The following is a 26,575-nucleotide window of genomic DNA, read 5'->3' on the forward strand; positions in this document are numbered from 1 at the left end:
ATTGGCCCCCTGGTCATTTGAGACCCCTGTTTTAAGGATCCTGTTTCATGTTAACGCTCATTTTAAATGTCGTCTTTACGTCTGCTGACAGGAAACAGTCACTTCCACAAGGGGAGATATATCAGATTTCTTCTTCTCTTCCAGTGTGGGCTTTTTAAAGACCAAGCTCATTACAGCACAGTTGCACAATCAGCTGAGTGCTTTAAGGTAGCATCCAAGTGGCTAACCCTCCAAACAAGCGTGTGAGATGAAGTGAAAGTGCTTGAAAAGAGGGTATGAGAGATGACAGAAAGAAAGAAAGAAAGAATAATTATTTAGCGCTCACAGGGTTATTTATCAAACCTGAAACGGTAAGCAATTGCTATTTTTGCATCTATGTAGAACATTTGAAAGGGAGATGCAAACTGGCACAGCGTTGCACACAAACGGCTGAGGTCATGAAAGGAGGCAGAGGTGAAATAAGAGACAAGGGAAAGAGAGAATATTCTGTGTGGGTATCAACACAGTTGGACTATCAGAAATACAAATAGTGGGGACATTAAGGCTAAGTTCAGACTGCAGCCTTTAATGCACAATTCTGATTTATTGCTCAAATCTGAATTTTGTGTTTAGCTGTTCAGATAACTCCTGTAAATGTGGCCTGACTGCAGACTGTGATGTGAACAGCTCAGTTTTGTCATCTGTTCTGATGTTTTGTAGTTTGTCTGAGGGCAGATCAGACAGGAGCAGACGGATCTCTGACTGACGCTGTCTCGTAGGAAAGTACAGCAGCGCGCAAAATACGTATGGATGAGATGGACAGCAGTGGATCATCGGAGTCTCTGCGTCCTGTAAACTGTTATTTTAGCCTGATCACACCATTCAAAAAGTCGGCGCAGTGTTAATAAACTAAGTTTGTTAGAGATCATAATACAAACGTACGATTCATTCACCTTAATCCTTTATTGTGTGTGTAATGGAGACGCCAGTCGATCCCCCCAGCGCTCTCTCACTTTTTCTCATCACTCCTCCTTTGCATTGTTTAATCAAGCTTGTAGCTGGATAAATAACTCAAACTCTTTATTTATTTTTTTAAAAAGCATACACTTTTTAATAATCATGTCTATATTAACCTCTAATTATGTTCTGTCCATGAAGTGACTTTGAAAACATTTGCCCTGAGGTAAACTGCTGCTGTAGAATGACGTCAAAGTCGCATTAAATGCGACCTGGCTGTTCAGACCACGGTCGCATTAAAAAAAAAACAGGTTTGTATCTGATTTAGTACCACATTTGAAAGTGGCCTGAATCTGATTTGAAAAGTTCAGATTCAGTGTGCTGTTCACTCTGTCAGAAACAAATCAGATACAGGTCACATTTGAGCCCAAAAAATCAGATTCAGGGGGTTGATTTCCTGCATGTCACTTCCCACTCTCCCCCTGTTTCCTGCTCTATCCACTGTCCTCTTCTCTCTGATTAAAAGCATAACCCCCCCCCCCAAAAAAAAAAAGCCAACTCAAAAAAAATCACAGCACAAACACGGTGCAGGCATGTTTTTTTGTGTAATACATGTTAAACAGGACACTTAGGAAAGGTCAGGGCTGCAGGTTGGTATTTCTCATTCTGCAACGGCACACAAACACAAACACAGGCACAGGCACAGATGCACACACACACACACACACAGACACATCCTGTCACGCTGATGTATTGCATCTGTTGAGATACTCACAGGGGAGCCATTTTCTTTAGGGGCAGGAGGAGCAGCGGCTTTCCGTGGGCTGAAGTTCTGAAGGACACAAAATGCAGGATCAGTAACAATAAGATCAGCTGGAGGAGTCTCTGTTAACGTCCTACAACACATACGTCCTGCTACACCAAGGAGACAGAGTGTTATTTCTCTGGATAGATGACGCTCACATCAAAAACAGAAAGCTATTCATGCTGAAACATTTTCATACATTCATTCATTCTGTGAGGCTGCAGCACTAACCGTTGTGCCACTGTGCAGCCCCATTTTCATACAGTGGACCTAAAATAATGTGACCATCTCTCCTTTTAAACCTTTCTACCTCTTCACAGTTTGCTCCCATATGTTAGCTAACTCAGTGGTAAGTGTGTCTGTAATAATGTAAGAAGAAGGCTTTATGACCTATACCACAGCCAGCCACCAGGGGCAGCTCCAGCTCCATAGTTCTGGCTTCACTTTTGAGAATCTGTTTAAAAATCTATGACACATTGTAATGTGTTTTTTTTAATAAATAAGCTGATAAAATCAGCAATCAACACTATTTTGGCAAAACAAACAAACAAAAAACTTTTTAAACAAAGTTTTTAGAGGTTTTCAGACATTGATCAAAGTCTGTTTGATTTATCAAACACCTCCCGCTCAAACACACTCCTACTTTCCCTGCAGTGACGGTGTTAATTGTGCTTAATACTTCCTGTCACCTTGCAGGAAAAAAGACTCAGTATGCTTGACCTTCATATGTTATAAGGACTACTGGTCAAAAGTTTTACAACACCCTGGATAACCAAAGTCCCAGATCCTGGATCCAGCTAAGCAGCCCCCAACCATCATCCTTCCTCCTCCATTTTCACATCTGATGTCCCTCTCTGAGGAAGCATCCTTTCCTTAGCCTCCTTCAGCTTTTGTTCCTCACTGAGCTCACCATGACTTTCTTTGACTTCATGTCTCTGTGGTAAAGACCTGTTTCTGTAAATCTTCTGATCCTCTGTCTTTCTGCATGAATTTTCTTTTCATGCTCATTTTTAAAACGTTACACGACTTTCTGCAGAATAACGATGTTCACCATGAGGGTCTGGTTCCACGCTGTGTTTAGCTCTACTTTTATACCCACAGATGGTTGGAAGGAATCAGGAAAACTTGGGACAACTGTAGGAATTAGTAGCACCAACTTTCAAGGCTTAATCTATTTCCATCTCTTAAAAACATCTTTCAGCTGTTAAAGGGACACTCCGTAGAATTATTAAATGTTCGTTATTCTCCAGTTTTAGGTAACCTTACCTTCTTTATTTACTTCTGGAAGTTCAACACTTATTTTTGTATCATTTATTGGACTTGAACTTTTTCTGATTAAATTTGGATAAAAGCTGGAGAGACAGGTGTTCTAAAACTTCTTACCAGTAGTGTAGATTTTGACCATGGCTTGAATCCTGAATTTGTGCTATGAAGCATGTGTAGTTTTTAGAAAGGGGAGAGAATTAGCACTGGTGCCGGGCTGAGTGTGTTTAATTTGTTTTTAATTGCTTGAGAAAACTTCTCACCACAAACAACAAGTGGATGTGTCGTTCTCTACATGTGGAAGCTCTCTAGTTTGAATCAGATAATTTGTGGTGTCGGCCACATGAAGTAATATAAAACAGAAAATTAAGAGACTCATGTAAATCACTGAGGCCCTCTCCAGAAGGAGTGAATGCAAACTTTTGCCAGATTCATTGTCAGAGGTTTCTCATTGACAGCACACACACAGCCATAGTTTCTGTCCATTCAGCTCAGCGTGTGTTCACTTGATGAATTGTTCCTGAAAGTAATCCCAAAGCTGAACAAATTCCTTTAACTACAATCTGGCAGGGCTTCCCAGATTTCAGGCCAGACTGCTGGCGGCAATCAGGAGACTTGACAGTCATTGCATGGCTCCCTCTGCTGGCAGAGGAGCACTGGTGCCGGAGACCAATCATGTCACTCTACACTGGATGCAGATGCACATGCGGGCAGAGGCGACTGTCATACTGTGGGATCTCTGACTCAGCAGTGATGTGACACTTCAAAGGCTCCCCATGAGGGGCCTGAGTCCATTCAGCCAATTGGCTGAATGGCTGAAAAGCTCTGCAATAATCACATTTTAATAAGGCACCTGTGGGAGAGCCAGCCAGCTCTGAAATCTTTGCCTAGAGAGATGAATTAGATTCACACCTGCTTTCATCATCCTCATTAATGCACTGTCAATACTCTAATCACTCCATAATTACGTCTCCCCCATCCAGGGAATATTTTCTACATCACTAAAGCACAGAGAAAGGGCTCTTCTTTTTAATCAAGTCCAACCATAGAGCCCTGCCAAGATTTTACATGACTGAAGTGAATCTGTCAGCGGACTGATGGGATCCAACACTAGGGACGAGTATTGATAGATTTATCGATTCCAATGCCCTTACCATTCCTGCTTATCGATCCCATTCTTTATTGATTCCCTCATTACTCTTTTGAATTTTATCTGTACATAAAGTAGCTTTACAGGTTTTCTGTGTCAACAACGTTAAATTGAGTTTTCTTAAGTGAATAAATATGTCATTGATAACTGGATCTTGATATCTATGGGCATAAATATGCAGAAATAAGTAAAAACTGCATGTAATGTGACGTTAATGTGCTGTTATATATGCCCTCTACATGTAACCATGGCCACATTGTTTACATGTGAACTCAGGTGTTAGCAGAATGTAGCATGTCAATGCTAACTGGTGCAAGGCCTAATGTCTTCCCACAAGGTGAGGAATAGGAAACTAAGAAGTGACGACATCGGCCTGTCCTTCCATCCATCATGTGTGAAAGTAAGATCTATCTCCAATAAGATGGACGAGCTAGCTGTGCTAACCCAGCAACAGAAGGAATACCAGAGGGCAGAGTAGCATCATGCTATTCACAGACATGGCTAACAGAGCTAACACCAGACACCAACACCACATTGGAAGAACTTCACCTGTTGTGAGCAGATAGGATACAAGAGACAGAGATGGAGCATGACTGAAGAAGCTCAGTGCTGGACCCTGTGGAGGTGGAGGCTGGCTGAACTGGACAATGATGGACAAACTGACATCATCTAATTTCTTATGGACGTTTTTGCACTTTCTATACACTTACTTCCTATTGTTTTCTTGATTGCTACAGTGGATTCAATTTTGTTGTACTTTTTCCAATGACAATACAGTTCTATTCTATTCCATATACCGTTGACTCAAGTATGCCATCTAGTGTCTTGAAGTGGTTTAAGCATTGTTCCAAGTTGTCTGAAACCTTGCTGCTTTTACAGTATCTCACTAAAGTGAGAACACCCATCACATTGCTGCAGATGTTCAAGTATATGTTTGAAAGAGATGACACCTTGACAAAATGAAAGGTAGTCAGTTTACAGCTTATATAACAGTGTGAATTTATTGTTGCCTCAAAATGACTCAATATACAGCCATTAATGTCTAAACCACTGGCAGTGATGTCACTTCAAAGTGTCACTGAGGGGTGAGTGCACCCCTAAGTAAAAATGCCCAAATTGAGCCCTCAGTCATTTTCTCTCCCCTGTGTCATGTGATTCGTTAGTGTTACAAGGTCTCAGGTGTGAAGAAGGAGCAGGTGTGTTAAATTATCACAGCAGCTCTCACAGGCTGTTTTCCAAACCACCTACTGCATACTACAAGTGAATGTAGTATGTAGTAGACACTACATACTACCTACTGGTTTTGCTTGTAGTATGTAGTATGACTGTTCTGTTGGGTCTGTTTTGTAGTAAACTACTCAGGTTTCGGAAGGCGGAACTACAGCTGATGTTGAGTTTTTTCCTTTAATATAAATGCACAAAATAAGCAATTGGCAGATCTTGGCATTTGGTTACTTTGTCAATCATATCAAACAGAATCATCATTCTTTATTTCTAATCTTATACCAAAGTTATATTGTTTACTGAAAATAAATCTGGAAGTTATTTTTATTTTTTACAGATGATGTAAAAACCACTTCTATATAATCCATGTATGGTTTAAAAAGTGAATTAGTGGTTTATATGGGCTAATGAATTTGTAGAAGTAAACCCCTCTTTTACAACTGGAAGTGATAAGATTTACTGGTGTTTCTTAACATCACTTCACTTTTATCTCATTGATGGTCTAACGTTGGTGTTGTGTTGTAATTATGATGCTGATTAATTCCAGTAGATGGCAGTAATTCACCAAAACCTGCCACTTGCATAGACAAACGGCGTTAGCGCAGTGCATTGTGACAAACAGTATGCCAGGTAGACTAGTCCATTGAAAACTGAGAAATTTTCCTGCCGCACTCTCTGGCTGTTTCCCAAACCGCCTACTACACCAGCAGTGCCTACCATTTTGGCTGAAATTCAGTCTCTAGTAAGTAGTATGTGAAAACTTGAAAAATCTGCAGTATACTAAAAATCCCTGGATGTCCTACTGATACAGGAAAATTTCTCTGTATGCAACGGACCAGTCTACCCAGCATACATACGCTAAAGCTGTTTGTCAATGCAGGTGGCAGGTTTTGGTGAATTACTGCCATCTACTGGAATGAGTTGGTTTTATTACTACAGCACAATAATATTAGCGTAAGAGGGTCTGTGAGCTAGAAGTGAAGTGATGCTAAAGAAACACTGGTAAATCTTGTCACTTCTAATCGTAAAAGAGGTATTTACTTAAAGCTAATTCACATTTTTAAACCATATGTGGATTAAATGGAAGCAGTTTTTCCATCAGCTATAAAAATAATAACTCAATCCCTTCCAGATTTTTTTAAAATAAATTATAGAACTTTTGGTTTAAGATTAAAAATCATATACGATGTTTCTGCTGTGATATGATTAACAAAATACAATGTCAAGATCTACCCAAAGTTTGTTTTGTACATTTATAATAAAGGTTAAAAAAAAAAAAAATCCATCAGCTGTAGCTCCGCCTTCCAAAACCAGTGTAGTATACTACAAAGTGAGCTTATACGTAACTTTTCTTCAGTTAATGTTCTAACATTTAGAGTTTTAGGTATTTTTACTAACCTTTAGTAACTTTGATATGTCTCTGTGATTGAAGTTGAAATGCTATGAAGCTTAAGTTATACCAATAAATGCTAACAGCTAGCATATCAGTGCAATTTTCCCACGCATGTTAGCATTTGAGCACTTGAGCTTGCTGTCTTTCATATTTGCCTGGCTGCAGGTAAGCATCTGTTTCGATTTTGGTGCAACTGTGTCACAGGTTATGGTCTCCCTGGGGAAACTAGTTGTGTAATGTGTTTGTGTACCCCTCTGGGCATGTGTACCTCTGGTTGGGATTCACTGGTGAAGAGAATCGATGAGGGAATCGTTAAGCCCAAAGGCTAATGATGTTAATGGTTTGATTCTTACTGATTCTCAACAGGATACAGTTTTTGATTCCCATCCCTTTCCAACGTCCAGTAAAGGACCTCTTTCACAATACATGTAATTTTGCCCACAGCCCAATTTTTGGTTTATTGTGTGGTATTTGTAGTACACCCAGAGACTCCCAAGAATATACCTTTAGAAAATCCAAAAGTCATCCAGGGCCTGTACTATGACCTATTTTATGATCATTGCCATAGGTGTGAGCCAGGGTGCACACTTTACCCCAAAACTTATTCAAACACAAATAATAAATCATCAAATTGGGTCAAATCACCTTCACTGAAGTCTGGTGCATCTTTTAAAATAAAATGTAAAGCTAAGTATTACAATTGAAAGAAGTTATTGAATTTTAACTGGAAAAAAAGTTTTTTTAATGATTTTTTCAATAAATTCAATTCTTTAGAGATGTGTCTGACCAACTTACAGTTGATGTACACCTAAAATACTTACAAATTATTTGGCCACATATATATTCTCAAAGTGGGAAAAAAATCATCAAATTCTGAGACCGGTAAAGTTGTTCAATTAACAGGTTGGGTTACTGTGGTAGAATCAGGATACATATCTTGTATATCAGGGAACCTTTAAAGATTTGTTCAGAATTCATCCTTTGAGTATGATTTCTTTTAGAATTTGGATGCTAGATTCAAAACAAACATTTCACATGAAATGTTATTCATTTTAATATTGAACAGCCACAAAGGGCCTGCATATTATGCCTTTGTGATGAGATAACAATGAGCCACTGACACAAGTAAAAACCAATTCATTTTAGGATTGTTGTAATCAGATTGTATATATCTACAATGACAGCAATACATAAACATTACTTCTGTCAATTTCTGTTTCTAGTACTTATATATACATGTAATCTGTTTAATGGCCTTAGTGTCTTTTTGCACAGCAATGGCTTGGACAATTTTATTTTGTAGACTGGAAACATAGTAAGGGAAAGGGGATCTGAGAAATCCATAAGATGATTGATTGGCTGGATATTTCATATTTAGGTTTTGAGATTTGGGTTTACCAGCATGATGCTGATCTCACTAAGGGACAGATTCATCCTTGTCACAGATCTCAAATAAAATACAATGTTTGGATTCAATTTGACAAGAATGCATCAGATGATCCTGTGAAGGTATATTATTGTCTCTGTCCTGCTGGAAAGAGAACCTCTGGCACGTGTGCACATGTTGTGTCTGTAATCTATTATTTGGGATATTATAAACATTTTCAAAATCAGAAACCCCTCCAACCATACACAAGCAAATTCAAAGACTCCAGTCTATGAAATACAGCAGCGGTAACAGTCACTGTACCTGAGGTGAGACATTCACAATGTTCGGATGGATCTCTGATCCGTTGGTCTGGTGCTCTGTCTTGGTGTCGGACCTCTTCAGCATGTGGGCCATGCTGACAGCACTGGGGTCTTTTTTAGCCACAGGAGGCTGAAACACAAACAGTGGAGCTGAGTCAGAAAAACATCCAACACTTCATCCACAACCAGACCTCTTCAGACCCTCTGTAGGATACTCCGATGTTATCCAGCAGCATTCTTAAGTATTTGGACAAAGTCCACACTGGAGAACAAACAGAGATAGAGCTCTTTTACTGGGTAATGTGGCTTGACAACACTATGCAAATGATAATGCTGCAGCAGGAGCAGGGGGAGCTGAATAAAAAACACTCATCAAATGAAAACAAAATCCTTTCAGAAAGAACAAATAAATTAACCATACAGGAATAAAAAATAATGAAATGATTTGTTGGGAAAGTCAAAGAAAAAGAACAAAAGGAACCAAAAGAAAAATGGTTTGACAACAAAAGTTAAAGCGTCCAGCCAGGCAGGATGAATCCAGAGGATGATGATGGTGATGAAGGATGAGGACATTTTTCTGTCTACCTCATGATGGGTTACCATGTCAGGAAGCTTCTCGTCCATGGGAGACTTGTCCCGGGAGCCCATGAGACGGGCTGAGTAGAACCTGGAGGTCTCCTCAAAGTCCTCCCGGCCCACCTCAGGCTGACGCTCCTTCTCTCCGTGCTCCATCCCGCCCTTGGAGAAGTCCTCGGAGCCGGAGTGGAGGTCCATGATGACGGTGAAGTCCACCTCGGCCTCCAGGCTGGAGGTGGAGCTGACCGTCATGCTGGAGCACTTGCGTTCGATGCCCAGGTGGGTTTCCCTCATGCAGGCCACCGTGTCTCGCTCCTGCTCCTCCTCTGAGGTCATGATCGGCTGGGGTCTCCTGTCCCCGAGCTCCTTCTGGAGCGGGCAAACATAGAGGATCACCACTCAAAGGATAAATAACGACAGCATGGATGTGTGATGAGAATGACGCGGGGTCGGGGACGGAGAGGAGGGCTTAAGGATGTTTCATCCTGATGTTTGAAGGCGGTAACTTCTGGGATTCATGGATTTGAGAAACAGACTATCTCAAATCCAATGAAGACGTCACTGGCACTGACAAGAACTACCCGAGTGCAAAGTTAAACGATGAAGACCTGAAGAAGAGGGGGATGAAAACTTTGGCTCTGAAATCAGAGTCTGGTACACAAGGAGAGAGATGACATGACTAAGAGATAATAGAGTCATTTTAAAGACGTGATGTGATTTGAGTCAGACTTTTCTCCTGGTTGGTGGATCTGTTTGAGATCACTGAGGAGTATAAAATAGAGGGTTCAACTACAAATTGTTTGAGTTGAAGTTTAATAACTGTGCTGATTCCATTATGTCTCTAAGGCTGTTCAGAACATGAGCAAATCTTAATTTAAGGCAAGGTTCAGTGACAGAATTATTTTATATAAACTTCACGCCCTAAAGCACAGTTTCTAAATAAACCTAAAAATTTCTCTTATTTATTCTTGTAGTTTCTGCTCTTTGGACTTAAAGATAAGTTTCTTAAAACCACAAGACACAAAGACTGATAGTCTGAAACACAAGCTAAAGGCTAAGACACAAGCTAAAGGCCCAAAACATGGGCTAAAGGCTGAAGCACAGGCAAAAGGCTGAGGCACTAGCTAGAGGCTAGAACCACAGTTTGACACTAAAACACAGGCTAAAGGCTAAGACTCTGAGCAAAAGGCCAAAACATGAGCTAAAGGCTGAAACGCAAGCTAAAGGCTGAAACGCAAGCTAAAGGCTAAGACAGGAGCTAAAAACTAGAACCTGAGTTTGCCACTAAAACACAGGCTAAAGGCTAAGACATGAGCAAAAGGCCAAAACATGACCTAAAGGTTGAATCACAAGCAAAAGGTTTCAACACAAGCTAAGGGCTAAAACAGGACTGACAGACTGAAACACAAGCTAAAGGCTAAAATTTGAGCCCCAAACTAAAACATGGGCGAAAGGCTCAAGCAGGGCCTAAAAGCTAAAACATGAGCAAAAGGCTAAAACACAAGGTAAATGCTGAAACAGAAGCTGAAGGCTAAGGGCTGGACTGTTTGTGCTGGTGTGTAACCCACAGTCAGCAGTTATATTGCAGTGATCTGTTCAAACTTGAGAGTCTATCAATAAAATGAAGATTGAGGTTACGTTAGCTCTGCTTGGTAGATGACTGGCAGGACATAACCAGGATTCACTAACGTTACACATTACAGACATGTCTAAGGGCACCCAGCTGCCACCTGAGCTAAATGGCTACTTAACTATATAAACGGTACAAACTGTCAAATTTTACTTTGTCACATTTCAAAGTGTAGCTCTACCTAGCTTTTGATATATACCTGACCAAAAGTTTTCTTGAACAGAAAAGGAGAGTTAAACAGACGATCTGATCTCCATTCATTCCAAAACAAACACTCACTGTGTTAAGTCTTTGAGACAGTGTGCGTGTGACCACCTTTTGGCATGCAGACAAAAGGTGAAGCTGAAGTCAAACTTAAAAAGATCCTCCTCACAGCCTCTTCAAAGACCAAGCTCATCTCATCAAACTGGAGCCACAAGGCAGTAAAGTTATAGTCATGACCCTCTTTTAACATCAATAACAGCTGCAACAGTACGTTAGATTGAAGTCAGGGGCCATTTACACATCACTGGTTTTAGGATGAAAGACAAAGGTATTGTTGCATTTCAACCATAGACTGTATAAACATGGACATAGTCTTGCAGATTTTAGCACTTCCGCTCTGTCTCATATTCTTAGACCAGAGATTGCTGCTTTGTTTTAACCACATTTGAAAACTACCTCGAATTTTTCTGAAACAGTCTGCAGCTGAAACGCTGACCTCATGCTCCACTTTGCACGTTACACTCTCACTGCGGCAGCTTAAATGACTATGCCCAAACTGGACAACGACAATAACACTGGCAAACTACTGTGTTGTTTTGGTGATGCTAACTGCCTTTTGATAAAATGTGCACCTGTTGCAACACTTCTGCAATCAGCGATCAGCCCACCTTAAAGAATAAGTTCGGTTTATACAGCTTTTACGTTGTTTATAGAATGAAGTAGAGCAAAATACTCACCCAGAAGGCTTTCCTGATCCAAGCAGTGCTTCAGGAGATATTTAGATCCAAAATCGTGCAGCGCACGTCCGTATATATACAGACGTCCCAATGAATCCCATGAATCCCAATGAATCCCATTATAATGGGATTCATTGGGGCAGAGACAGCGCCGCTCCTGAAACTGCATTAATCGTCCAAAAACTCGTGTTTTTCACTAATATTCCATCATGGTCCGCTCAGGGTTAGTCCTCTGCAGCAGCCTGTCGCTCCAGACAGCGCTGTGTGGCTGTACTGACCTCTGAACTCACGAAGACTCTGGCTGTTTTCGAATTCGCCTACTACATACTGCTTATTAAAGTAGTATGTAGTAGGCACTGCCTACTACATACTACTTTCATAAGCAGTATGTAGTATGACTGTTCAGTTGGGTTAATTTTTGTAGTATGCTACGCTGGTTTTCAGTTAGAAGAAAATGGAAGTTGGCTGACTTTTTTTCCCCAAAAACCTTTATTGAAAATGTAGAAATTAAACGAACCACGAGTAACTTATCTGCAAATATATTGCCAGAGAGAGCATTTTATATTGACTTTCAGTGGTGGAGATGATGAGGATTTAAAGATAAAAAAAGAAATGGCTCTTATATTTTTATTCCTCTGCTACTTGTTGTTGCTCCACCCTCTGACATTTTCACTTCTGATGTGGGACCAGGCGCATTGCATTGTGGGTAACAGTATGCGAAGCAGACTGGTCCGATGCAAACTGTGGATTTTTCCCGATTCAGTACGTCATCCGGGTGTTTTTCTCATACTACAACTCTGACATTTGTTCGCATACTGCATACTGCATACTACATTTTGGTCGAATCAGTAGGCACTGCTAGTATAGTATGCGAATTCGAAAACAGCCTCTGTTTACGTTTGCCCCTCTGTGCGTCGTCATGTTGCCTGCCGTCTTCCCCTGAAACAATGAGCCGCACTGCGCATGTGCGGAGGGGTAATCGTAAACAGAGCATGCTTTCGAATTCGCCTACTACATACTGCTTATTAAAGTAGTATGTAGTAGGCACTGCCTACTACATACTACTTTAATAAGCAGTTTGTAATATGACTGTTCAGTTGGGTTAATTTTTGTAGTATGCTACGCTGGTTTTCAGTTAGAAGAAAACGGAAGTTGGCTGACTTTTTTTCCCCAAAAACCTTTATTGAAAATGTAGAAATTAAACGAACCACGAGTAACTTATCTGCAAATATATTGCCAGAGAGAGCATTTTATATTAACTTTCAGTGGTGGAGATGATGAGGATTTAAAGATAAAAAAAGAAATGGCTCTTATATTTTTATTCCTCTGCTACTTGTTGTTGCTCCACCCTTTGACATTTTCACTTCTGATGTGGGACCAGGCGCATTGCATTGTGGGTAACAGTATGCGAAGCAGACTGGTCCGATGCATACTGTGGATTTTTCCAGATTCAGTACATCATCCGGGTGTTTTTCTCATACTACAACTCTGACATTTGTTCGCATACTGCATACTGCATACTGCATTTTGGTCGAATCAGTAGGCACTGCTAGTATAGTATGTGAATTCGAAAACAGCCAGAGTCTTCGTGAGTTCAGAGGTCAGTACAGCCACACAGCACTGTCTGGAGTGACACAGACTGCAGCAGAGGACTAACCCAGGGCGGACCATGATGGAATATTGGTAAAAACACGAGTTTTTGGACGATTGATGCAGTTTCAGGAGCGGCGCTGTCTATGGATCCCATTATACGGATGTCCGCTGCATGATTTTGGATCTAAATATCTCCCGAAGCACTGCTTGGATTAGGAAGAGTGGGTGAGTATTTTGTTCTACTTCATTCTATAAACAATGTAAAAGCTGTATATACCAAACTTATCCTTTAATTCTGATGGAGGGCTACCAAAAGACGCTTCTGCCTGTCGCCAACAACAGGTCTGGCGTGCACACTACAGCATTTTCAGTCCCTCAGCATCCGCGCGTAAACACAGATTCCTTTTTGTGTTTTCAGGAGAAATGTTGTCGTTTAAACAGCCCTTAAAAAAACTTATATTTTGCCTGCAACAGTCAAGCTAAGAAGTTCTATTTATAACTCTGACTGATTTCAAAGTCTGATGGCGATCATGGATGAGAAGAGCAAAGTAGCGACTAAAATTTGAACACTCCACCCTCCAAAGCTTTAGGCTATCCTTTATAAATGTCACATGAAAGTAGGGGAGTCAGCGTGGAAGCATGCAGTTTACCCGTGAGGGGAGCAGGGAAGGAAAGGAGATGATGGGTGGAGAATATGAAGGAGGGTTTTAATACAAATGAGTAACCTTGAAATCAGCAAAGGGCTCCTCATAAATGGCTGGAGTAGAGACGGGCTCCTGCAGGAAAGGAAAGGAGGGAGCAGAGAAAGAGCAGACAGAGCATCCAGAGGTTAGCGTGAGCTGCAGTGGCTGGTGGACTGACAGGCTACTATACAAACAGATCCTCACAGCACAGCATGACTGAGGCCTGAAATCACAAGTGTCCTGATCACGACTTTTCCAACTGGAATAGGATCTGGGTTCATTTGTCAGCAGGGCTGGAAATCTAAATATAGCCAGACATTCTGTGGTGGCTAATGAGTCAGTGTTTGATATCTTTAAGATGACTCACACCCAGGTTGGTGAGACTCTCACCTCAACCTGATCTAGGCCCAGTTAAGATCCAGTCAAATAGAGGCGTCACATGTTTCAAACACTGCTCTGCAGCAATAAAGCCATTTATAAGACAGAGAAGAGAAGAGAAGAGGTGGGACAGCTAAGAGAGGATCTACAGCCTGATTTATCTGTTAAAACCAGTCGACAGGACCAGAGAGTCATGCTGTTTGGATAATGAGCAGGTTTTCAGCAGAGCATCAGCCGCTCATTGACCATCTGAGAAAGTGTTGCCACTCTACACACTTTGAATTTCAACTAGGCACTGTTTAAATGTTGTCAAATAAAATGTTAAATGCCCAATAAAAGGTGCCAAATGCATTTCAAAGCCTCTTAATTCGACACAGCGAGTGTGTCCTCCTTGTTGAAGGCGTGCGCCATATTTTCCCACACTCCCTCACTTCAATCTGATCTTGATATGATTGTCACTCGCCGGTGAGAGGTACGCAACACCTCCTCTCGTGCCTGTTTAATCCAATATATGCAAGAGCTTGACTCAGATGAAAAGGTGGCGAATGATGAAAGCTGTCATGTCTATTCACTTCAGATTTCTTTCATTCCAGTGCCAAACGCGTGCAAGCTCCTCATGATACCAACAGTGAAATGAAAGCAGCAAATCTGACTGTGTCAGGCACTGAGCTGTGGTGTCTGCCTGCTCACTGCCAGCTGGGGCTCCACACACGGAGGGACCCATGTGTCGCTTTGTGAGGGGGTAGAGTGGGGGGATGCAATTCACGATTGTAACAAATAACAATATGTGGCTTCATGTTTTCTTGTAAAGGAACACGATAGGAGATATTATTGCTAGTTGTGAAGTATGTATGTCGAAATTAAAAACCCCCTAAATTAACCTTAAGTTTCGAATTTCAACATACAAGTAAAGAAAGCTTGTACTGTACTATTTTCCATGCACCAAACTTTTTTTACACAATGCTTTGATTTAGTCTAGTTTGGGTTTTATCAGTTTTGTTTTTAATCCTGTATTTGGAATACAAATAAACAAATGCTATTTATATGAGTGTGGACTCACATACTTCATACCTCCTTGTGTAAGTCCTCTGCCTGTTCGGGGCACCTCGTTTGGGCCTGCCCCTGCTTGTTAGCACATACCTCTGTGCGGGTATGTTATGTTGCTCTGCTCATCAGTAGATGATTTTATGCTGAACAGAGGGTTCAGTTGGTGGAATAGACGGAAAAACAACTTCTCAAGTATTTATGTCCATGCAGAGCATCGCCCTCTTTCTCCAGTTAGAAGTTAATGTAAATCCCTCCTCATCTTCTTTCAAACGCTAGGCTTGTTCTGACAAAAACTGATTTATATTTGTTTCTATATCTAAGAAAGATCAGAGTATCATTTTTGAAGGGCAGCAGGTTTGTCAGTCATACTGTCAATAATCTGCAGGTGAACCAGAAAAAGGTCCCTACTTGGTAAATGTTTGAGTCAAAGATCTGAAGCAAACTCCTCAAAAGTGCCGGATAGAAAACAGAATATTGAAGGAAAGAAGTTAATGCATTTAATACAGCAGCATATTGCATTCAATTTAATAAAAAATCCCTGCTTTTATGTGATACTACCTCTAAAAAGCAGGATTCACGTCATCATACACTATATTACCAAAAGTATTTGCTCACCCATCGAAATGATCATTATCAGGTGTCCTAATCACTTGGCCTGGCCACAGGTGTATAAAATCAAGCACCCAGGCATGCAGACAAACATTTGATAAGAATGGGCCAGTGAATTCCAGAATGGAACTGTCATTGGATGCCACCTTTGCAAAAAATCCAGTAGGTAGGCCGTGTAAACTGACAGAGAGGGGTCAGCGGATGCTGAGGCGCATAGTGCAAAGAGGTCACCCAGTCAGCTGCTACACAGCTACAAACTTCCTGTGGCCTTCAGATTAGCCCAAGTACGGTACGCAGAGAGCTTCTTGGAATGGGTTTCCATGGCCGAGCAGCTGCATCTGAGTCATACATCACCAAGTGGAATGCAAAGCATAGGATGCAGTGGTGTAAAGGTGTAAAGCATGCCGCCACTGGACTCTAGAGCAGTGGAGACACATTCTCTGGAGTGATGAATCACGCTTTTCCATCTGGCAATCTGATGGACGAGTCTGTGTTTGGAGGTTGCCAGGAGAACGGTAGATTTCGGACTGCATTGTGCCATGTGTGAAATTTGATGGAGGAGGAATTATGGTGTGGGGTTGTTTCTCAGGAGCTGGGCTTGGCCCCTTAGTTCCTGAGAAAGGAACTTTGAATGCTTCAGGATACCAAAACATTTTGGACAATTCTATGCTCCCAACCTTCTGGGAACAGTTTGGAGAGGGCCCCTTCCTCCTCCAACATGACTGTGCACCACTGTGTCCACAAAGACATGGATGACAGAGTCTGGTGTGGATGAACTTGACTGGCCTGCACAGAGTCCTGACCTGTACCTGACAGAACATCTCTGGGATGAATTAGAGCAGAGACTGAGAGCCAGGCCTTCTCCACCAGCGTGTGACCTCACCAATGCGCTTTTGGAAGAATGGTCAAAAATTCCTATAAACACACTCCTCAACCTTGAGGACAGCCTCTCCAGAAGAATTGAAGCTGTAATAGCAGCAAAAGGTGGACGGGCATCATGTTGAACCCTTTGGGTTAGGAATGGGACGGCACTTCAGTTCATATGTAGGTCAAGGCAGGTGAGCCAATACTTTTGGTAATATAGTGTATATATATCTGCACATGCTTTTGGGCAACAGAAGCAGCGTTTAGCTCCATTCATTCAAAGTTAGTGTTCCTGGCTGCATGAAAAGGTCTGGTTAGTCTGTGCTCACTTTCAAAAAGCAATACTACACCATGGAGCCAGCTTCAACTGGTGTTTTGGAGTTAAGACAGAATTAAGAGTGACTGTGCTAACTGCTAACTGCTAACTGCTGAGATCAACGTACCTGTGATTGTCGGCTGAGGGTCACTAGTTAACAAGGTAACACTTTTCACTGTAACACAAGCGACTGCTGATATTCTAAATCAAGTTTCTACTTTGTGTATTTAATGCAAAAGCTGGTTTCAGGCTGAGGTAATGGGAGTCGTTTGATGACCATCAAACTATTAGGGATGGGTACCTTTCACATTTGAAATGACACGGTACCGATACCCAGTACCTGGCAATCGGTAGCGGTACCCAACAGTACCAATTTTCAGTATTTTTGAGTGTCAATGAGGTAAAAACTATCAATTTGTTGAATAACAAAATATATTTTTGTTTCAATTGAACATATTTATTCTTCAATACATAACCTTTCAATGCTGTGTTCATGTCCAGCATGGAAAATCACCTTCTCTTCCACTCCCTCACAGTCACAAGGATGGATTTAGGTACCTAAACATGGTACCTTTTGACTTTACATAAATCGGTACCCGGTACTTTTGACAGAATTCGGTCGGTATAAAACTACCTAATTCGGTACCCATCCCTACAAACTATTGTTAATTGGGTGAGAACTGCCTTATTGTTGGTGACACTCTCACGTCACTTGACCAACCACTGAAGTTTTCCAGAAATTCCTGTTTTCATGGGACAATATCTTGTAAAAAAAATGATTTTTATTTATTTATTTAAAGTGAATGCAATACGGCACTGTAGTTTACTGATAAGAGATCTGGTATGAACTAAACTGTTTGTGATGTTGATGTGGACCATAAGGAACGTGTGTCCTCTAGGGTGCTTTAAGTCAAAGAGAAACAAGAACTTTCTCATGATGTTCAAGTTTTTGTTTTTTGATAGTTCACTATTACTGTTGTTATCACATTGTTCACAGATGAAGTCAGAGCAACAGACGTCAGAGAGTTTGGAACGGTTGTAGACATGGCGCACATTTAGCCATTCAAATCACAAATCACCGCTTTCTGTGCTGTTAGAGGATTGTTTTAATGGTGCAGCACCAGAAGAGGATAATAAACCATCTGATCAATGACATATCATCACCAATTAAGGGAACTGCTTCAATCTTTGGGCCCTGACCAGTTCCCTTCATAACTGTCTCTGACTCAGGACATGAAACCTGTCTGTGCCAAACGATGGGTTCACTTCACATCCTTAAGATAAATGTTTAACCCTCTTTTTGGTTTGAATTTTTAGTTTTTGTAACAGAGCTGTGCAGAAATGATTAGGATGCTGATAATGTTTGTCTTTCTGTTTCACTCTCTGACAGAGAACAACATGAGCTGGAAAGATCTGAGAGGCTAACAGGGTCAAGAAGGCAAAGACAGAGCAACAACCAAAACATGAGGTATTGATTTTCAGCTTTTTTCTTTTTTACTCTCACAGCCAGTGGTGAGCTGCACAGATTTGCCAGACAGCGTGGAGTATGTTGAGGACAATGGAAGGGGGGTACATCGGGTTACCATATGGGAGAATGTCCAAACTTTTGGGGTGGATTTTGCCACAAGACAGAGCAAAATACCGCTCCGCCTGCTCGCCATGCAGGCACGAACAGGTAAGATGGATGAGGGTTTCAAGTCACTGAAAACGCAGAAAAAAAGAAAAGAAAAATGGCGTGCAAGTCTGTCTGAAGCTCATGCGATGCTTTGTTTCCAATGACTGAATAGCAGATGCCAAGCAGAGTTACCGAGTGTCTCTTCTTGGCTGCGTCCAGGCTCGGCTCCCTGCCCACATTACGGCTGTTCCGCAGTATAAGTCCAGACTCCCTGGCCTTCTGTGTTTTCACAGGCGGGGCTGGGGGAGCCGTTTTGGAAAGCGATGAAATCTTTGAGCCGAACGACTGACTCTCCGTGGGTCCCCGAGCAGACTGATAGCTGTCGTCAGTGTGTTCCAGGTCTGCTGCGAAGGCCGGATGGAAGGTGGAGACATCAGTCCAGTTAAGATCCGAGGGCCCGTCCGGTGAGCCCACCGACCAGCGGTATTCTCTTCTCAGGTGCCGTGTGGGCTCGTCCTGTGCGGTCCTGTCCCTCTCGTCCTTGCAGGCCATGCTCTTTGAGCGCTCTGGCTTTAGGGGGACAATCCTGGTGATCTCTGACTGAAAACTGCCTGACACTCTGTGGAGAGACGTCCTCTGACCTCGGTCTCCCAGGAAACTCTCCATATCATCCGCCCCTGAACTGCTGATCTTCCTCTCGTGGGTCCTCACCTGCCTCAGTTTGACCTCTGCCAGCTCTTTGTTGTCGATGAAGCCCTTCCCTCGCACCTTTATAACGCTCTCCCCTTTAGCTGATGAGCTATCCTGCTCTAGTTTTCCAGGTCCATTTACTGAGCCTGGATTGAGATCTGCTGACACCATGGGGCTCACTTTCTTCCTGACCTTCTCTGCATCTTGGGGGTAGACGTCCCTGCCTTCCTCTGTTATCTCCTCTTGTTTAGTGTCTTTATTGACTCTGACAGGCTGATCCTTCCCCTGATCACCTTTCATTAGCCCTACCAGCGATGGCTCACAATGATTTCCCGTTCTTGAAGGTTTGTCGGGGGTATTGTCCGAGTCTGAGCCTTCGTTTTCTTCATCAGAGGAATCGCCGTCGTCTTTCCTGTAGATGAGTTCAGCAGGCATTCCCAGGTTTAGGCTCTGGGGTCTCCTCTTTTTCCTTGGCTTGGACGCTTTGTGTTCCTTTATGTGGCGTGAGTCGTTGCTTGCCTCAGGAGTCGGGGCTTGGGATGGTTTACATTGAAAGCTGCCTTGATTGGTCTCCGCTGCGTTCTCGGGTAACTGAACCAAAAAACGACTTTTGTTTGTTTGGGCTTCTGAACATGCGTCTGCCTCTCTGGGTGATTTTGCTGATGAAAATTCATCAATATGGCTTTTCATTTCTTTCCTGTCATAGCCCGTCACCTCTCTATTTATCATCTTGGTAATGTCTATGTCTTTTCTCAGCTCCTTTTTCTCCCATGAGGAATCATACGGGAGAGATTTGTTCTGTTCTTCTGCCTTCTGGTCTTGGTCCTGTTGATAAGTTTCTTGTTTTTCAATCAATACCCACTCTTCAGAGCCCTACATGTTGGTATAGATTAGACACAGTTAGACATGCCAGAGCACAGCTGCTGCAAACAGCTACACATTCAGCGAAAACACAAAAAAGGAAAATAAACGCTGAAACTGTCCATGTGAAAATTGAAAACCATGAATCTACACTACGGAATGAGTCTTTTCTTAAACAAAGTATTTAGTGAATTTCACTACACCACAGATGTTGTAACATGAAATAAAATGACACACTAAAGGAAAAAGAGTGAGAGATGCAACCTCAGGTGAAGTCACCAGAGCTTTCTGGACGAAGCCCTCAACAGACAGGTTGTTAACTGTGTCCTTTCCCACCACCCGGCCAGGCAGCTGGCCGCCACGCAGCAGGAGAAGAAGAGAGGGTTTAAAGGAGAAGGAAGAAGAGACGTTAGAGCTCAGACTACAAGTGAAAAAATGATTAGTATAACACAGAGGAAATCACATCATGCAACAGGCTAACAGCTGAAATTTAGAGGTTTTTTTTCAAAAATGTCCCAAGTGCTGTGACACAGATCGATGCGTTTTGAACCCAGCTTTTCCAGACATCCTGGTTTTGTTTTGGATGCTTAAATGATCTAACTTTGCATTAACTCTCCTCCACTTTACACACAGGATCGCAACCTCAGCTCAGGCTTTAAGCCGTCACTGGAGCTGAAAGCATCACGAACATCCAAAACTAAAGAAATCACTTCAGGCTGGAGTTAAAAAAAAAACTGTTGATGCTCACAAAGCAGAAGTAGGAAGCTAAAAGTTTTAAAAGTCCAGTTTCGACCGAGCAACCAGTGTGGATCAGTACAGTTTGGCACGAGTCGGCTCAGTGAAGCTGGACACTGTGCAATTTTAGAAATCTGACTGTCGGGGAAATGCTCCCACTGCACAACCGGGTTTGTCACTCGTCCTCTATTTGACCCTACGACGTGTACTCATACTGTACAACTGCTGTCAGCCAAGATTGTTGACAACCACAATTACTTGTTGGCGTCAGTCGGCGTGTGACACTGTATGAGCTACGGCTAAAATTTCTGACATGCCAGAAGTTTGATCGAGAGGTCTCAACATTATCGTTAGAACTAACAGCAATTAATCCTTCCTCGAGAGTGTTCTCACACTGTACGGCTTACAACCTCCCGACTGGACATCCCAACGCTACGATGTTTCCACGATGACACAGCATGGTCTGTGACGGCAAAATCGTGGTGAAATCCCCTCGGAATCGCAGTGTCCGCCTGGTATTAGTCTGCAGTGTTTCAAGCTTCACCTTCTGAGGTCAGATCAGTATGTCAGTCACCCCAGCAGAAGGCTACCAAAAAGTGGGACGGGACAAGTCTGTTACACGATAACGGTGTTTGGATGAAACCCAAAAGTTTTGTTGCGTTTCAGCCTCGCGTTTACACGGAAACGGCGTTTCAGCCGACCTAAAACACAACCAACGACCTTCAGAATAGAATCTTTCTGGAACGCTGCCAACACCGTTGCCGTGTAAACAGTAAGCCGGTGTTTTCAGTGGAAACACTGACGTTACATACTGCTTCGTGCTTCACACATACAACAGGACAACAGTACCGTTTTTGCGATCCTCACCAACTTCCATGTTCGCCTTCTACTGCTCAATCTGCTGTATCTGCTGATTGTCTTTCAAGAAAATGAGCATCTGTTGCTCCACTTTTGAATTTAGCATCCCCCAATACACCAGATGATCGGCTCAGCTCTACTCCTGTGGAGATTCCCATTAGTGGCTTCTGGACAAGACAGTTATAGCGCCAACTGCAGGCCTGGTAAGCTTACTACAGCGTTTTCAGAGTAAACACAGATTTTTTTCACTGAGTTTTGGCGTTTTCAGATGAAACACTGTCATGTCAAAGGAAACACCCAGACCCAGACAAACCGAATTGAACCGCTTGGTGAAAACAGAGCTTAGATCTCAGACGTGATAACGAACCAAAACAAACGTGTCTCCTGGTGAAGAACCAGCTCCAGAAAACCAAAGTGAACCTTACCCACAGGCCTGTACGAAGCGCTGGCTTGAATCTCATTGAAAACCTGTAAGGGGGGCTAAACTAAGGACCAGGGTCCACGCGAAAAGAGCATGAAATCTGGAGGAGCTGGAAAGATTAGCCAAAGAAGAACGGGCTCCAATAAAAGACTGTATGCTGTGATCAGCAGAAAGGACACATAGCTGACTGGCCATCTGAGCCTGGTAGTTTCTTTGGTTTGTGAAATAATTTTGTTTCGGTGTGCAAAGTGAAATAATGTAAGTGTCCAAAGTAAAATAAGGTAAAAAGAAAAGCTGTGTAATGGTGCGGCCACACCAAACGCGAATTTGCAGCGCGATTACATACAAAGTCAACGCAAAGGCACGTTTGGACGCCGATTCGCCTCGGCCAGGCGTTTGGCGCGATGTGTTTGTGCGTTTGGAGCGTTCACTCGTTTGGGCAGCAGAATTGAAAATATTGAACTTTTGACGCAAATTCGCGTGAAGGCTTGCCGTGGCAGGTAATCAGCGATGACATTCCCCCACGACATCATTGACATGATGACGTTGGGGGGGAACTGCCACCTGCTCCGGCTCCAACTCTGCCAGAAGATGGAGGAGAAAACAATCTGTGCGGTGTGTCATCATCCAGAGTTATACGATTCGACGTGTGTACTCTACAGAGACCGGAAAAAAAGGAGCAGGCTGGGTGAAAGTTGCTGAGGAGACAGATTTTGAAGGTAAGTTCTGTAAACATTCGTTCCCAGCTGGATTTGCCTGCATGGGCTATCACTGAGTCTGACTGTGTATATCTCAGTGGAGTTTTGAGCCTGATAGAGAGGAGGAAAGAGCGGGGCAGGGGCAGAGCCAGGGAAAAGATGGAAGTTCTCTGTGGTCCTTTCTTTCCTCCACCCCTTCATTATCCCCAGGGAGACCTACGGGAACATGGGTCGGGGGGTCGAGGATGAGGTCACAGGGAACAGCCAAGCAGGGCCGGTGGATTACCAGGGAGAGTCAGCAGGCATTGATTGTGATCTCCAAAGCTTTCACACACTCACCTGTCATGCTTTTGAAACCACAGCTCATTGTTTTTCAGCGGCTCTTTTGGACTTTCAGTCTTTAAATGAACGGGCTCTCTATTCCACATGCGCAGTGCTGCGCTCACGCGCGTTCGCCCCTCAGCTTGTCAAAATAGTCCAGCATCCAGACTGGGGCGTTCACGCGGCGCGTTACAGGCAATTTGCGTGAATAAATTCGCCAATTCGGGTTTGGTGTGGCCGCAGCATTAGAAGTTCATTGATCTGTTTAACAGCACGACATTTCAGAAAAAAAAAAAACTTCAAGTTTAACAGTTAATCATTTTGACCTCAGCAGTAGTTTGGAAACAAAAAAGCCAGTGAAGTTAATTCAGTAATATCCTTGGTTGAGGGTTTAATATAAAAAAAAAACAGGAAGCATGTCTACCTGACAGCCGACAAGCTCTTGTTACATAATCAGACGTCATTTGCAAACCAAATACTTCTGCAAACAGCTACATCAAAGTGTAGAGTTCAACTAAATCTCCAGGGAACACAGAAGAGGACGGATGCTTTCCCCTCCTCTCACTGTCAGTCAAAGAGAAAGACCCCCCCCCCCCCCCCCCCCCCCCCCCCACACACACACACACACACCAATCCTCCCCCATCCCTTCCCTCTCCTCATGCAGCCTGGAGTAAGCCACATAACAGATTATATTTGCTGCAGCAGGCGTTTGACATTCCTGGGGTATAATCTGTTCATCCTGGACGGCACATTGTGTGGAAATGGTTCAGGCAGCAGCAGCAAACACTGCGACGATCTGAGTGATTATTACAAACCAAAGTGTGATCAAAGCTTGAAGGCTTGATCCAGCAGGAAGAGCCAATGTCAGGAAATCAAGGACAGAAAAGCTGAGTGATTATCATTTCTGAAGAGCTGGAAGTTGAGAAAATTTCAAAACGTCATCTTGAAACTAATCTCATCGTGATGCTTCTTCTGCGCTGCCTGTCAGTTATCGCCAAGTATGTCAGAGACGCTCCAGCCCACCCAACATGTCTCCAAAGAAAGCCTAGATTGGTGTGTTTGTCTCTCTGAGAAGTGTCTGTGTTTGGAAGATACACTGTACGTCTGAGCTGCCTGAAGGAGGAAAATGAAGAAGCGTGACATCCTTCTCTTATTATGCTCATTGCTTTTTGTTGTACATTCACACCACTTCAGGATTTCTTCAGGCTTGAATTTTTCAAAGACGATTATGAAAGAATACAAAAAACTAGCAAAACAAGTGTCTCCCACAAAATAACAAAAAAAAGAAAAACAGACGCTTTGCCTCAAGTCCTTCAGGAAGAGCGAGGAATCAGTGTGACAGCAGCTCGGAAAACATCAATGCCATGAGTAGAACGTCAAGCATCAGAGGTCGCTGCCTCGGAGATATTGACCACAGCTGACCCCCCACCCTCCACCCACCCTCCACCCACATCAGCCCCCACTCACAGCCTTCTTCTCTGGGGTTTCAGTTGGAGAGGTGGCTGACAGACGCTTCTCACGGTTCACCCGCTTGCCGCTGGGCTCCCTCAGCGTCCTCTTCAGCTCGTTGATGCTGGCCTGGTGCTTCAACAAGACGTCCTGGGACTTGTCCAGAAACTAGACACAGAGAGGAAGAGGAAGAGCTGAAAACACACACGGACAGAACGTGAAAATCCTTTTGCACAGCACTCCTCACTCCTCACTCCTTACGTCACCACCGCTTGTGTGAATGAGCCAACTCTACGGAAAATAAGAAAGATGCAGTTTACGCTCACAGAAAACACAAACATTCAGCTGATGTAGTTTTAGCAACTGAAATGAGCAGGGCGCCAAAAGTACTGATCAGAATTAGGAAATAAAGGTGAGGTCCTTTAAAACTCTTGGTACTTATGATTCTAGATTTGTTAACCGTCTACAATACGCATACTGATGCCAGTTAGAAAAGAAATGTCTTGAGGGGTTTTTTTTGGATCAATTGAACATAACCTGAAGAGAGATCACGGTTCCCTGGCACAAAGATTTTCACAAAACGTTAATTGTACTGATGAACTTTAGGAAAACAAAAATGAACACTGAAACGGTCATTCATGGGTAATGATAAGATTTACTGATAACAGTGCCGTGATCAATCAGATTTTTTATTGATTATGTTCATTCTTTCTGTGAATATTTTCTGTACTAAACAAAGCTTTACAGGTTTTTCTCTGTCAAAACATTTTGTCCAGTTTATAAGTAAAAACATATGAAATCAGTTACTGGATCTGGAAATCTCTGGACTTAAATCAACATATGTGAAAATTGCATGTCACTTAGACGTATTGTTTTGATATATGCAACTGATTAAGGTTGGCCATCAAGCGCCTGTCAACCATGAGCCTGCAGTAATTTTTCTTCTATCTTCCTGTCAAGGAAACTTTTTCCTGTTGGTATTTTGACATTTAGGGCTCTAATTTCGTAGACCAGGCGCAAGCACAGGCGCACGTGCCCTGCACTGGCCTTCGCTGCGCAGACAGGGTGTGACCAGTGCACTTTGCAAGTTTCCTGCAGTGCCAAGAGAGGCGCAGTCAAGGCGCAGAGGAGCGCAGAGGAGCGCAGAGGTGCACGTCCACGCCTCCCTCCGCGCAAATGGCAGAGAGGGAGGAGAAAAGCTGTGAGTGGGTTTAAAACAGCTGAGCGCTGTTTTCACCAATCAACTGAGCGCCTCTCCTCGCCTTTAAATGCGCTGCAGCCGAGGCGCAGCATCTGATTGGTCTGAGTGATCCCCAGCACCGCGGAAACAGTGCTGGTAGCAGAGACGGTCAGAGCCGCTGTCCCTGCAGCAGGAGAATGGACAGCGGGGCACATCGGAGGACACAAAGCGTGTCACCTTGTGGGCCAGCTCCCGGGACAGATGTAATCTGTTCCTTTGTCATTAATAGGAGTACAAAATGAAGAGGCAGTTACACAGCTGGCTTATCCATTCAGAATACTTTTGATCCACCTGCACTCCTGGTTTGTCATCGCCAAATAGCAGAACCTTTGGTGATATACTGTTTACTCTTCCGGTGTCTCCACCTCATCCTCCTTACAATAATGTACTCCATCTTTTTAGATCAGGTTAAAAATAAAGACTAAAACAGAGAAATATGGGAAATCACGGGTAAATCCTGAGTGACACACATTTATTTTGTCTCTTTTTTCTTCGTCTTTTCTCTCCCTCTTTTCTTTGAATTAAAAGAAATCAGAGAAGCCAGATATATACTCAGTATCAGATGTTAAGGCTGTTTATTGTTTAATTG

The 26,575-nt window shown here is 42.8% G+C and overlaps 1 protein-coding gene across 6 annotated transcripts in view; it reads right to left on the minus strand.

The window, feature by feature from the left end:
* LOC141788797 (band 4.1-like protein 1) overlaps positions 1 to 26,575 on the minus strand; it is a 179,923-nt gene that overhangs the window by 8,194 nt on the left and 145,154 nt on the right. For 4 of the 6 annotated variants that reach the window (XM_074667872.1, XM_074667881.1, XM_074667898.1 and 1 more), the window contains 7 exons: positions 24,765 to 24,914; positions 20,528 to 20,614; positions 18,905 to 20,275; positions 13,926 to 13,976; positions 9,061 to 9,405; positions 8,462 to 8,590; positions 1,712 to 1,768 (listed from right to left, as the gene is read on the minus strand). In XM_074667872.1, coding sequence (XP_074523973.1) covers positions 1,712 to 1,768; positions 8,462 to 8,590; positions 9,061 to 9,405; positions 13,926 to 13,976; positions 18,905 to 20,275; positions 20,528 to 20,614; positions 24,765 to 24,914 — 2,190 coding nt within the window. The remainder of the gene's footprint in view (positions 1 to 1,711; positions 1,769 to 8,461; positions 8,591 to 9,060; positions 9,406 to 13,925; positions 13,977 to 18,904; positions 20,276 to 20,527; positions 20,615 to 24,764; positions 24,915 to 26,575) is intronic. The other 2 variants (XM_074667905.1, XM_074667913.1) reach the window with 2 other exon arrangements.

The sequence above is a fragment of the Halichoeres trimaculatus genome, unplaced genomic scaffold (genome assembly GCF_033239565.1).
Source record: "Halichoeres trimaculatus isolate MK-OKI-2021-1 unplaced genomic scaffold, fHalTri1.1 fHalTri1_scaffold_1, whole genome shotgun sequence".
Lineage (NCBI taxonomy): Eukaryota > Metazoa > Chordata > Actinopteri > Labriformes > Labridae > Halichoeres > Halichoeres trimaculatus.